The 13,997-nt window shown below is 46.6% G+C and overlaps 1 protein-coding gene across 1 annotated transcript in view; it reads right to left on the reverse strand.

Moving 5' to 3' along the window:
• Positions 1-1,170: 1,170 nt before the first annotated feature.
• LOC8035833 (transcription elongation factor SPT4-A) overlaps positions 1,171-13,997 on the reverse strand; it is a 46,176-nt gene continuing 33,349 nt past the window's right edge. The window contains exon 4 of the mRNA XM_042290994.1: positions 1,171-1,392. Within this exon, the coding sequence (XP_042146928.1) occupies positions 1,274-1,392 (119 nt within the window). The 3' untranslated portion in view covers positions 1,171-1,273. The remainder of the gene's footprint in view (positions 1,393-13,997) is intronic.

Here is a 13,997-nt window from a genome sequence, read left to right on the forward strand (position 1 = left end):
CCTCCCATATTTTCTCGCATATTCCAGGTTGAACTGTTTCATTTTATTTTCCGCCCCGCATAACTGATACAGAACCCACGTGGACTATAGACAATTGCAAGCATGGCGGCCCGACTGGTGTCGCATGCGTGGAAGCACGCAAAGCATGCGCGTGGACTTAGCTTTGGCAGGCTTGCAACTGCACGGGCATGCTCACGCGAAGAGAGACATGGCCGCGGCCAGTCACTCCGCTTGCCATCGTCTGCAGCACAGTCCGCGCAGCTGTCTCGTTATGCCATAGGCTGTCGTTCTGTGAGCATTTGGAGCTGCGCTTCACGAGTTGTTTTATAATTAAGTGCACGAGAACAATGGCGATTTCAGCATATACTGCAAACCGGAGCGAAAGCGAACATCAATAGACCGATTTCACTAAGCGTTCGGTGCATGCGTGAAGCCGCCATAACTTTTGTTCACAAGAGGCAGGCGGCAGTGCTTGAGACGGCTCGTGCCATCTCGTGCTCTTCACGTGCGGGGCTCCATACTCAGAGATGTTGTCGCACGTGCAAAAAAACTAAAGTTCCCTCGATGAATTGCGGCAGCGGTGGCGCAGTCAAACTGGCAGGTGAGATCGGCCTATCCTGCGTCAAACTCGCTAAATCGGAAACAAAGACGTTTGAAATTATTCGGCCGGTTCTTGGACAACTAGTAATGAGGCCGAGCCGTTAGAGTGCATGGTAGTCGCGCTTCAAGAAGGGCAGAGCATCGCTGGAAGACGAAGAGGAGTAGGGCGATCTTCCCCGACCTCTTTTCGTTTTCCAGCGATGCTGGAGGACGAAGAGAGGTCAGGGAAGGTCGCCTAATCATCTCGAAGGTCTTTGTTTCAGATTTGCCGAGTTTGACGCAGAATTGATGTTCGCTCTCGCTCTGGTTTAGCATATGCTAAAATTTCCATTGTTCTCGGGTACGAGGTCCGAAACCCTCGTGTAATGCAGCTTTAAACGTTCGCCGAACGACACCCTTTGGTATAACGAGACACGAAGTTCCTTGCCTTCAACAGCTGCGTACGTGCCTTCAACAGCGGCGTCGTGCTGAACCCTCGTTTTATGCTACAAAACTAGTCCCGGAATTTACGAATCGCATCTTGTATTCTACCAATATCAAACGCGCACGAATGACTGGGCAACAAAAGGCTTCCTAACATGGATCAATTTATTTACAATGTGCTCGGAATAGATGGAGGTACAGAAGGCTGTTTTTTCCCGCAGATGACGGACAGCTTTTCCTTGTCTTGTCCCTAGACGGTGCTGGTGTCCCTGGACTTGTAGGTGATGCCCCTGCTCTTGAGTTCCCTCACCGTTGCCGGAGGCAGGCGACCGGACACCGAGATGGCGTAGATGCCCTTGGCTTTGCGGTCTGCGCGACAGAACAAAAAAAGAAAACAAGTTATAGATTTAATAGCGAACGTTCTGAATTACAGTTCGGTCATGAATCCTAAGGTTTCGTGTTTTCGGTTAAATACCGACGAACCCCGAAAATTAACCCCCTGCCGAATTAATAAAAAAAACAAAAAAAAAAACCGCCCCCCTCCCCTTTCCCCCCCCCCCAAAAAAAAAAGAAAAAAAAAAGAAAAGTGATAAAAAAAAAAGAACCTTTTGGGAACAAAATTAGTTTACAGTTTTATTTTGTGCTGAACATGAATACAGCCTCGAATAAGTTTTTGCGAGGCCTCTTCTTTTCTTCATAACCACTTATCTTACCTCATTTCATGTTTTTATCGATACAGGGACGTTTTCGAAAATTCGGATCACGCGTGTGTACTGTGGAATTTGTAGACTCCCATGCCAATGTCCTTTTTCTTTAACATTGGCCCAATTTGGAAGCTCCCATGACAATGTCCGTTTTCCTTCAACTTTAGCCAAATTTTTACAAAAAAAAAACAACATTAAAAAAACTTTTTTTGATTTGCAAAAAAAAAAGAAAAAAAAAAGAAAAAAAAAACACAGTCAAATTTGGGGGTTTTACGTGCCAAACCAACGACGGGTATCTGGCACGCCCCAGCGGAGGACTGAGGATTAATTTGAACCACCTGGGGATCTTTTGACGTGCAACCGAAAGCTCGTTTACACGGCGCCTCCTCTGCAATAAGCCTCCGTCAGATGGCGGGCACCTCGGCCGGGATTCGAACCCGTCACATGGGGATCCGTAGGCCAGCGCTCTCGCCTCGGAGCCACCGAGGCGGCTCGCAAGAAAAATAAACCCCGAAAAGACAACACTATAGTCAGTGTCACTAGTTCAGTGCAGTGCAGGCGAAGGCAACGCCAGGCGAAGAGAGAGAGGCCGAACACTAAGAAAGCGGGACGGGAGAAGAGGACAATGAAGGGCGAGGGGAGAAAGCGATAGCACTAGGAACGCTAGAGAGGAGAGGAAGTTTCTCTCCTCCTCCCCAGCCTTCCTTGTGCTTGCCCTTTAACCCCTCGCCTGGCGTTGCCTTTGCCTGTGCTGCAACGCAACTAGTGACAGGGAGTATAGACATGACCTACAGTTTCGTGTTTTCGGTATTTACCACTAAACTCAAGAGTCACCCAAACTGGTTTTATCAAAATAGAAAAAAAAAGTGAAAGCCGTTTACAACTTCCTGTAACACCGAATTAGAGCGCAGCTCTTGAGGAGGAGGAGGGAAGGGTACTGGGGGGGTGAAGTGACCTGGGGGGGGGGGTCACGTCACTGATGACGTCATCAGTGACGATGACGATGCGGACTCCGATGACGTCATCTGTGATGATGACGATGACGATGCCCCCCCGAAGTCACGTGACACCCCCAGGTCACGTGACCCCCGCCGAGGTCACGTGACCTCCCCGATGACGTTATCGTCACTGATGACGTCACCGGCATCCGCATCGTCATCATCACTGATGACGTCCTCAGTGACGTCACTGATGGCCTCACCGGCATCCGCATCGTCATCGTCATCATCACTGATGACGTCATCAGTGACGTCCCTGATGACGTCACCGGCATCCGCATCGTCATCATCACTGATGACGTCATCAGTGACGTCACTGATGACCTCACCGGGCATCCGCATCGTCATCGTCATCATCACTGATGACGTCATCAGTGACGTCACGGATGACGTCATCAGTGATGATGACGATGCGGATGCCGGTGACGTCATTAGTGACGACGACGTCATCGGGGAGGTCACGTGACCTCGGCGGGGGTCACGTGACCCTGGGGGTGGTCACGTGACCTGGGGGGTGTCACGTGACTTCGAGGGGGTCACGTGACCTCGGGGGGTCACGTGACTTCAGGGGGGTCACGTGACTTTGGGTGTCACGTGACCCTGGGGGAGGGGTCACGTGACCTTTGGGGGTGACGTGACCTTGGGGTGACCTTGGGGGTCACGTGACCTTGGGATGACCTTGGGGCCACGTGACCTTGGGATGACCTTGGTTACGCCGACGCCGACGGCGACGGCGACGCCGCTCAAGCCGGGAACGGGCCCCTAAGAGCTGCGCTCTAAAAAAAACACGAATCGGAGTTGTTTTTGAAAAAGAAACCAAACCTCAAGTGAAGAAATATTTGTCGAGGGCTTTACATAGTGTTAACCCGGATTATAGCTCTTACTGAACCGTCAGCGAGGCTGCTGCTTTCTTTAAGAACCGCGCCCCTTAGCATGTTTTGTACTTATCGGTACACTTATCCCTTATCGGGACATTGTTCAAGTATTCGGGTCATGCGCATGTTCCCTGGAGGTTGGGAAATCCCACGGACGTGCTTCCTTCAACGCAAACCCCGATAAACGGATATCTTTCTGATACACCGAAACACATCAAAAGTTAGACAAAAAAAAAATAAAAAAAAGGATGTTTCTTAATTTGAACAAAATAACACCCCCTAAAAACATAGCATCTAAGTAGGACCTATACATGGACCACAAACATTAAAAAAAGGAATGATATGGTTTTGACGTACAAAGCAAAGTTTCGAGTTCACGTTTAAAAAAAAACAAAAAACATAATATGCAAAAGTGTCTAAAGACGTACTTGTGTATGCGGATGACCGGACGTATCTTTTAAAAATAAGGATAAAGAAAAAGAAGAAAAAAAAAGAGAGGAGTATCTGCTGAAACGGAGAGGAACAAGACAGTTAAAGAGGTCATGAAACAATTTTTTTTAACATCTTCCTCTTTAGCTTTAATCCTCAACTCAAATGCGAATCAAGAAATCACGCCGTCGTGACATGCTTGGGCACAGGTGCGATGACTCCAAGCATCCACCGTGCTTCACCATGGGACTCGTCCTTCCCCAGTGATTATAAGGTCCGTTAAAGCACTCATTGGCCACCACGAACGCGAATCCAAATATTCGTCGACGGATTGATAGTTGACGAGCGTATACGCCCGAGTGACGCACTTCTCGTGTCCAATACGTGAGCTGGGGTCGGCTGACGTGTTTTGGGTACCACGGATGTATCACAGTGGAAAAAAGGAGAGCAGCTTTTGAAGGAGACGAGGTACGAAATAGGCCGCTATATTTTCAAATGTTCGTACCGAAAAGCTGGCTTCTGACTTCCTACCCTCATTCTTCTGGCCCACTAAACGATAAGCGATTAGTAAATTCTCCGTCTGAAATCATTTATCCCACCCCAAAATTCATTCGTGGCCCCATAGCACGCTGCTATCTGCCCAGGAACTATTGTATGCAACAGTAAAACACCTCACGCAACTCTTCGCATTGACATCGTTTGTCAGCTGAAAGTCAGTAGTCGTAAAAAAACCCTTGCTCAAAATATCGATCGTAAACAATTCGGTAACGAATCAGAGTACCAAATAAGCGAATAATATACAATGGATGCGAAAATCCCTGGGTCAAAGGAAAAATAATAAGCGGCAAGCTTACAGTTGAACCAACAATTTGCGAGACATGGTTAAAAAAATACGCAGTAAATAAATAAACATTGTTATCAGAAACCACAGACACATTTAAAAGAAGAGTAGAAGCTCTAACGAAGTCATTTAAAATCGCATCTTGTCTACTACACATTGACAGCTTTTGTCCGGATTGGTTAGCAATTCATCATTATCGTCAATTTACCCTGACGAGTATACATTTTCTACAACCACCCGGAAATGAAATGCAGAAAGTTTATTGTCGACTGTATTGTCTTCTCCGTCCCTCTGCCGTTTCACTTGTAACGCTAGGCAGTTTACGTGGAAACCCATATTCATGAGAACACCGGATATTCTAACCCGGAACACTCGGCTGAAATTCGAAACCCGCCAACCGGGAATCTGGACGCAACGTCAGAGCGCCTGGCTTTGCTAAGAGATCAACAAGCTGTGTTTTGTGTTCTCGCCGATATTCTTCGGGACCGAAGAAAGATGTCTATGCAGGCGCTGCCCCCGAAATGCAGTGAAGGAAATAGCGCATTGCCTGTAACGTTGTTATAACAATGTTCTTTTTTTTTTTTTTTCGGGAACGTAGTAGTTGACGTTTTCGTCAGTCATAAATGTCAGACGAGAGATCTATGTATCGTTGCTATTTTATGGTATCGCCTATATCATTACCGATTACATCTAATTAAAATTACAGTCATGTTCCGGCCTTAAAGAAATGAATTCGCATTCGGTCAACTGCATAACGAAAGGAAAAAATCCCCACCAAACGGTGCTATACGTTCTAGAAAACTTATCCAGTGAGAAAATTTTACGTTCCCACGCTTAGAAACGTTTCTCACTTTACGCGGGCTTTTCTTTCTTGGCAATGAGGTCAAAGCTATGGGTACCCGTGCGCTCGTACACACTGAGCGCCGATCACAGCTGTGCTCGCGCGCGGTCTTCAATTGTTCGGAAATAACAAGAAAAAGCTGCGTGACGCATCATATTAAAAAAGAAAAAAACACACACACAAAAAAAAACAGCAATTTTGAGACAAAGAAGCAAATAGGACATACCATAGCCTCCTATATACTGACAAAGCCCGGCAGATCGTCACGAGATGCGGTCGCCGAAATGGCAGACAACGGATGAGGAGAGCCACGTGACTGGCGCCCCGTTGCGGCGAGAGGTCGAAACACACTTCTCCCGAGCGAAGAAGTGTGTTTCGGGTCCTCGCCGCTGCAAAAGCTGTGCGCTGACGTCCAGGTTCCCCGAGAAATGACTCTTTGGTGCTCTGTGCTACCAGATCCTCGCGCTCCAAATCTGCGACCGGGCACATCTATGGCTCCGCCGTCAAATTGCCAGGCTTTGTGAGTATAGAGGAAGCTATAGTACAGACAAACACGCCACCGTTTATTTATTTATTTTTAATTTTTTGAGACGGTGGGGTATGTTTTTATTTTTTTTTATTTTCTCGTCTCAAAGTTTTTCATATTTAATTCTGATTGTTCACCAGCTCGCCTGCGTCTTGACTTTCAGTGTGAAGCATGTAGACTCTAATGGAGAGTGATTGACCAAGAATGAAGTTTCGGCGGAGTCTTCAGTCTCTTCTTTTCAAAGCTTGACGACGTGGGTATCGCTGCTGGTGGTCATGGGGATTTCCCCAAAGTCGGGATATCTGAATGCGGCTCATGGCTTGTACGGGAGCATTACGAGAATACTTCTACGAGAGCCCTCAAGTGGTGGCTCGTGTCCAGTCGCTGCACACGTTTCTCGTGCTTTTCCAACTTCAGCGCCTGGCTACGATAAACGTCGGCGGCGTGCTCCAGATCATGCCTCCGACTGTTCTGGCTGCGAACGCTGCTCGATTTTCTCGAATTGTTTCTGCAATCACCATATTGCTTGGAGAGAGAAAACCAATGCGTGTTTCGTGGGTTACGAACGCCGAGGATTAATTCCAAACAATATATACTAAAAGTAGAAAAAAAAAAAAATAAGTCGCGTCGTTTTTTTTAACAAGAAAATCACGGCTCAAACAAACAAAAAAAAAATTGATGCATGTCTAGAATCCTTTTAAACGGAAATGACTTCCTTTTCCGGGAGGAGCACTTCGGCCCCGAGACGGTAGTGCGCGTACAACCGTTTTGTTAAGGAAAAAAAAAAAAAAAAACGTTTGGTGAGAAGGCCACAACTTGTCGCCGCTCAAATGTTTTAAGCCTTCTTTCCCGGCTATAAAATGCACTATCCGCTGAAGGTCTCTTTTAACTCTGCCGACTTAGACTCACAACCGCGTCGTAAATTCAACGGTACGCAAATTTTCGACAATATCCCTGACAACGAATGACAAAACGCCGCGAAGCCACGGGGGGAAACTACTCGCTCGCTTAGCTTAGATATTTTGACGAACGTGTTGACGCGTGGTGCTCGCAGCCGCGGCTTGTGGTACAGCACTGCCAAATAACAATACGGAGGTACAAAGGAGCGCAAAATTGACGTCGCTGTGTCCTGGAAAGCAACATTAACCCTAACTCGGTACATTTCCAGGAAGGTAATAAAATTTAGGAATGCGTTGCGAGTAATGGCGTTGCATGCGTAATGTAGCAACGTTCTCTTCATATCTTAAAACAGTAACGCATAACGTACTTAAGTTACTTATTCCCGGTAACGGTCTTACGTCACTCATTACGTATTTTTTCCCGAGACTTAAGCAAAAATTACACTTCCACGTGAATTCTTGCACTCATCCTACACACGTTGAAAAATCTGCCCCTTTTTTCCCTACGCAAACACAAAAGCAACGTGCTTTTCTTTTTATCGGTGACGGTAGCGTTCCTTTCATTTTGAGGTAACGTAGGTCGGTAACGCGTTCCTTTTATTGGCCAGTAACGAGTAACGAATTTCGCTACTCTTTCTCGGTAACGCCTGAAAAACACGGGCCTAAACAAGCGAGGGACGCCATTTATGGTTGCTTATCTTCTCCTTCCAAATGCCCCCTAGTCCTTCAGTAGGTTAACGTTGCCATCCGACTGTTGTCTCAGGAACGGGCTAAACTACAAATATAAATACATAATAAAACAGTACACACCAAATGAAAATCGAAACGGCGTCTTCGTAACGCTAAAACACACACCTATTGCCTCGTTTTAGATTTTATATATATATATATATATATATATATATATATGTATAATTATATATATTATATACCGGCACTTCACACCATCGTACGTGGTCTCCGAGGAGGATATGAACGAGTATGTGCAGATGAACGAACCGTACTTAATCCAATGAATCAAAGAATCAAAGTTTTCAGGAACCCGCCGAAAGCCGAAAATCGGCGGAGCAAGGATTTGAACTCTGGGCCTCCGGAGCTGCATGGCGCTGGTTATAGAAAATCCAGAGCTAGACAAATTACTCATAATTTGTAATTAAATTACATTACTAATTACTTTGCCGAAAATTGCTGAAATGTAATTAAATTACATTACAAATTACCACAGCCAGAAAGTAATTAATTACCATTACAAATTACTTTTAAAAGTAATGACATTACTTTCACATTACTTTTTTATACCTATAAATATAAAGGAGCTATTGATAACTTCCTTTTACAGATAACTTTATTTACATTATATACACAGTTCATGGCACACAGCTAGAACTCTCTGTTGCATGTTTACCGATGGACAGAGGAACGCACGCGACTGATCCGTTTCCCACCCCAACCCGGACAACTATTTTTGGAGATGACTGAGGACCCTACGCGGATTATCTCTGGGTGGGGGGAGAACAATTGTCATTGTTCGCAAAATCGCGTCGAGGCCCTTCCACTAGGGGCCTTAAGCGCGAGACACATGCGCGAAAAATCCATCCGATCCGACGTCCGATCCGGCAATGCGACTGCCTGATCCGAAAAATTTGGTCGCTTCAGACGCCGGATCGGCGATCCGACGTGCGTCCAACGCGCCAGATAGTTTCGCACGGCGGACGGATTGTCGGATGCGTCCAGCCAATGACAGCACAGCTAGCGCGAACGTCATGATGACGCACTGAGTCTGGCGGGACGAAGCGAACGGCGAGGGGAAGCCGGAAGCGTGGATCCCGCTGACCCATTCGAGAAATATGGCTTCGGCAAAGAATGCACGCGCTAACGAGAACGAGCTTCTAACTTCGCTCGTGTGAGCGAAACCGTCAATCTAGGACCAGAGATCTGTGAACGCGGACCTCCGCTGGAGTGCTTGGATCTCCTGGGCGGAGCCGAACGGATCGTCGTGTCGCATGCAAGTTCGGAAGCGTGTGTCTCAAACTGTCGCGTACGGCGATTCGGAGCGGCGTTCGTACTGTCAGATCGGACGTCGGATCGGACGCTTCTGCCGTCCACGTGTCTCGCGCTTTTGTTCGACCTACTTCCCCTCCTTCGTTTCCCGAGAATGTCGAGCAGAAAAGCTCGAATGGCAGGCACTTACCAGCCCTATTTCTCACAGTAGAAGATAACACAGAGAGGTTACGCAGCATGCATCAGAAAAAGTAAGCGGAAACTTTCAAGAGGGGCCAGAAAACGTCGAATGCAAAACCGCAATACATAGGTAGAGAATCGCGCTGAGCGGGTTTTCACAGTTCAAGAGAGTGGCAGAAAATGTCTAGCTGATAGCGGGCGCGAGAGTCGCACCAGCCGCATTAGCATCAGCAACATAGCGGCGGCCGAAGAGCATTTTTTGGAAAGGTGTAGAGGAAAAAGAAAAAGTAAAATAAAAAGAAAAGCGCTCTTGTGTAATGTGGACACAAAAATATGCCTGGTGCGAAAAAGTAATTAGGTAATTTAATTACAATTACCGTCGCTGGAGTAATTCATTACATTACTAAATTACCTGCTACAAAAAGTAATGAATTACATTACTAATTACTGGAACAAGTAATTAAATTACTGTAATTTCATTACAGTAATTATATTACTGCCAGCTCTGAGAAAATCCCATTTTCCCGCACAAATTTTCAGAAAATGCCATAACTTTTGTATGAGATAACGGTTAGTTCTAAAACTTTCGCCGCTTGTCTGGACCCCTAGCGTTACATTCGGGCGGAGGATGAGTATTCGGCGATGCGCGTTTACTTTTACAAAAAAAAACACGCAGTTTCTTTTTTGTTTTTTTTAAGGGTCCCGGTTTGTTTTGTTTTTTGGTGTTTTTTTTTTTTTTTTGGGGGGGGGGGCGGTCTTGTACATTAGCAACATTTCTTCTATTCACTTATTTTCAGTCGTGGTGGTTTGCTGAGAGAATGCCAAATGTAGACTAAGCAACATCCACGGATGTATGCACCTCGCACGGGTCCCCGAGAATTTAAACTTATGAAATCGCATTGGTCGACACATGCGCTCTAGCCGTCGAAGCCCATTGGCGTGGACGCCATCTTCGTCCTACACGTTTCTTCTTTCTTTAATCTCGATATGTCTCGCCTGCGCAAGGTTGTCACGAGACTTGACGCATGAAAAGTGAGCTCGCACCAAAAAACGGGAACATTCGCGAAACAGTGCACGGAATCACCAAAAGGAGACGAAAGGAATGCAACGGACAAAAACAAACAATCCCCTCCGACTTATTCGCGGTGGGAACATCCGAACGTGGCGACGGCCCAGAGAAAAAAGTTCCCGCCCCGTCTGAATTCCGCGGCAACTTTTTCCCCCACACATTCACCGGAACGCATCTATAGATCGGCTCCACGATGATTCAGAATATAGGACGCGCGACTATTATTCAACACGAGGAAAATATTACGCCACAGTCGTAACCTTCTTAGCATCGCCTTCTGTTCGCCGGACTTTTAGCGGAAACGGACGCGCTCAGGTTGAGGTCCGGCCACGGTGGGTCCGGCACACGCGTTCTGTGGGCACACGAACGAGTCCCTGTAGGCTTGGAAGCAGTGTGGAACCCGTTACCAAAAAGAAATAATAAAAATATCGTTACTCGTTAGTTCGGCTAAATAATGAACGCGTTACTGAGATTCATTGCCGTCCATGTAACGAAATACGCCGTTACTATTACTTCCAGAAACCTAAAGAACGTTGCTTTTGCATTATTTATAGATTTCAATATGATTCGGCAACAACATAAGCCGCAGATATGAACTTCGGACAGGGATTAAACTTATACAGAGTGACTTCATAGTCTTCATTATACTTCCTTATGAAACGTTGTAATATATGATTTATTCAATCAGATACGGTTCCTATTTTCGATTATATGTATCTATATATAATCGAAAATACCACCAATCATTACAGAATAAAAATAATAATGTACATTTTTCTTAGGCAAATAATTGGTTTTCCCTAAAGAAAACTGCATTTCTAATACTGCCAACATTAACAGGAGATTCTGCTGCTTTGGCGGGTTTGACAGTAAACATCACGTTAAAATAACCAGAGTGACTGACACCTGAAGAAATGCAGGGAGAAATGCAGACCCACGCACATGTTATATCGCTTCGCATAAGAGCACCAAAGAACGTCATCCTACTCCCGCGCTACGTTTCTTAACTGTTAGTGGCTACAATAAACATATATACAGTTTTTTTTTAAGCTTTACAAATTTGTTAAAACAAAAAGGTGTGAAGTGACACTTATGCGGTTTGTGGAGGCGAGTGAGCTATCAGTGGCGGAACTCTATGACAATCTAATCACCCGTGTTTTGCCACTGCTAGCTTTGCGCCTCCAGCACGAGTGGTGTGTTTAGTGCGCCCCCCAGCTTCCCACGAGCTCCGAGTAGTTATAGAAAGAGGCGATTTAGTTTTTTTCGGTGACGCTCAGCAAGTTTCAAATTAGAACCATTTTTCACTAATTAAAAAGTTAATTAACAAATTTGAATTAATTAGCCGACTTATCGCAAATATCAGCCACCCACATAATGTCCCCCTGGCCGTATAATAGCTCACCTGCACCAACCGCATAAGTGTAACTTTCACGCCTTTTTTTTTAAACAAATCTAAAAACACCCAGTATATTTTAAACGAGGGAGCTCCACGGTTAAAGAGTCGGACGTTCTAAAAACTGGCAGAATCTCGCGGGTCCGTGAAACTGCGAACGGCGTCGATATCCGCTTCAATGTTCCAAGCCTGCGGAGCTCCTGTTTCGTAACTTACAGCACATACGGGCGCACGAAGAGAAGATATACAAAGCTGCGTCTTTAGGTCTATAGGTCGCGCGCCAACATCAAGACGCGGCCATGGTAGTTTATGACTGCCGAGGGCGTATTTAGGCGGTGCTAATTTCATAACACAAAACTTTTTTTTTTCTTTTACCGGGGAGAGAGAGAGAGAGGGGAGGGGGAGACTAGCAATAACTCCAGTAAAAGCGAACGGAGGCATGAGCACGGGGAATTATACGATACCATACGTTGCAAATCGGGCAACGAAATTGTTACCAGGCTCCTGATCGCTTCAAATGAGAAGGGGGGGGGGGGGGGGGGGGGGGCAGTATGATGGTCAAGTCCTCCCAGGAAGTTGGGTGGGCAAAAGTCGGACACATCTAAAAAAAAAAAAACGTACACGGCTGTTTCCGGGCACCTCCGAGCTATGCGTATAAGGCCAGCGCGGCTTGAGAAGACCCAAATGTATTGCGATACACAGAGCAGACGTACAACGGGGCACAAATGCTGAAACGGGTAAGACGTGCAAAAATGACGCTGCAGTTGCGTAAGGCTGAACCCGAGGTGTTTTCCTCAACTGGAGGAGATTACTCGGAACATAATCCGCAACGAGTTCTCCGTAAGCCACATTACGTCGTTGGGGCAGATCTGGAATATCGAGGCGCGCAAAAGCGGTTCAGTGACGTAAGAGGCGACATTACGAACACGCCGAGCACGTCCCCCTAGAAGGACCCGCGATCTCGCACGAGCTCTCGTGCAGCGGGCACACGTATCCCAGCACAAAACGTGTTTTCGTCCAAAACGTGAAGTCCCGTTGTCAACCAAAAACACGCCTCGATATATATATATATAAAGGCGCGCGCTTCAGGAAGCGTGTTTTCTAAACACCATATTCATCGTACAACTGATCCTCAGACTCATTTCCCGACCACTCCTTTAAACGGGCTATGAAACGATTTTTCAACTACATCCTCATCTCTCCTCCTCGACTCAAAAGCGGTATGAGAAATCACGTGATCGTTACGTGATTGGGCTCCGGCGCGATGACTCCAAACGTCCATCGGGCTTTCTAAGCACAACGTGGAACTTGTAATTCGCAATTGATGATAAGTGACGTCGTGACACTCGCACACCTCTCGCAAAATCAAAGTCATCCCGCGGCGTAGTGCCGCGCAAAAGTATCTTGCGAGCCCATTGGTCACGGTTTCGATTTTCCGACCTCAATTCACGACATCCCGCCACAACCACGCAAACTGCATGCATTTTAGAAGGTGTGACTTTCCTTAGATTTATAATACGACGCGACGAGAGACTGCGGGAAAGGACAGAACGCCGAACTCTAATTGGAATGATTAGTGGGTAGATCTCCACCAATGGGGGAGTGTTATTCACCTGCGGCTTATGTGCGGGTTGCGCGCGATGCATTCTGGATAAAGAAACGCAAGGGGCGCTGATACACTCATCATCGGGTCTCGCGGTCTTCTCTGCTTAAAAAATTTCTCCAATTAGAGGGTCGCCACTCCGCGCCAATACAGTGCGTTTTCTGAATCGGGAATCACAACCGCGGTCTCGGCAGTGAATCCATAGAATGCCAGTGACAGTGCTGCCCGTGTTGTTACGGTGCCCTCGTAGCCGATCGTTGAGACATCTGCCAGTTTGTCCGACATACATCTCGGGTGCGTCGGGAGAGCGGCTCGATGTTGGTAAGGAAGCGAACCGAAAGAGGGGGCGTGACGCCAAGATCAGTGTCTGAGCTTGTCGAAATAATTTCCCGATCAAATCTTAGTAATTTTGGTTTGATAATTTAGCGGCGTAATTGAGGGTACGTAAACTTGCGCGAGGCGTGAAGACCTACGATCGCTATTTTTAGGCTGGAGTCGGACGGCAGCCGACGCTGGGGTCAAACTTGAATCCCGGACAGCAGCTCACCGGACAAAAGCCCATCGGATTTTCGACAGAACCGGACAAAAGCTCACCCGGATAAAATTGTTTGCTTT

The sequence above is a fragment of the Ixodes scapularis genome, unplaced genomic scaffold (assembly GCF_016920785.2).
Source record: "Ixodes scapularis isolate PalLabHiFi unplaced genomic scaffold, ASM1692078v2 PGA_scaffold1__304_contigs__length_218370807, whole genome shotgun sequence".
Lineage (NCBI taxonomy): Eukaryota > Metazoa > Arthropoda > Arachnida > Ixodida > Ixodidae > Ixodes > Ixodes scapularis.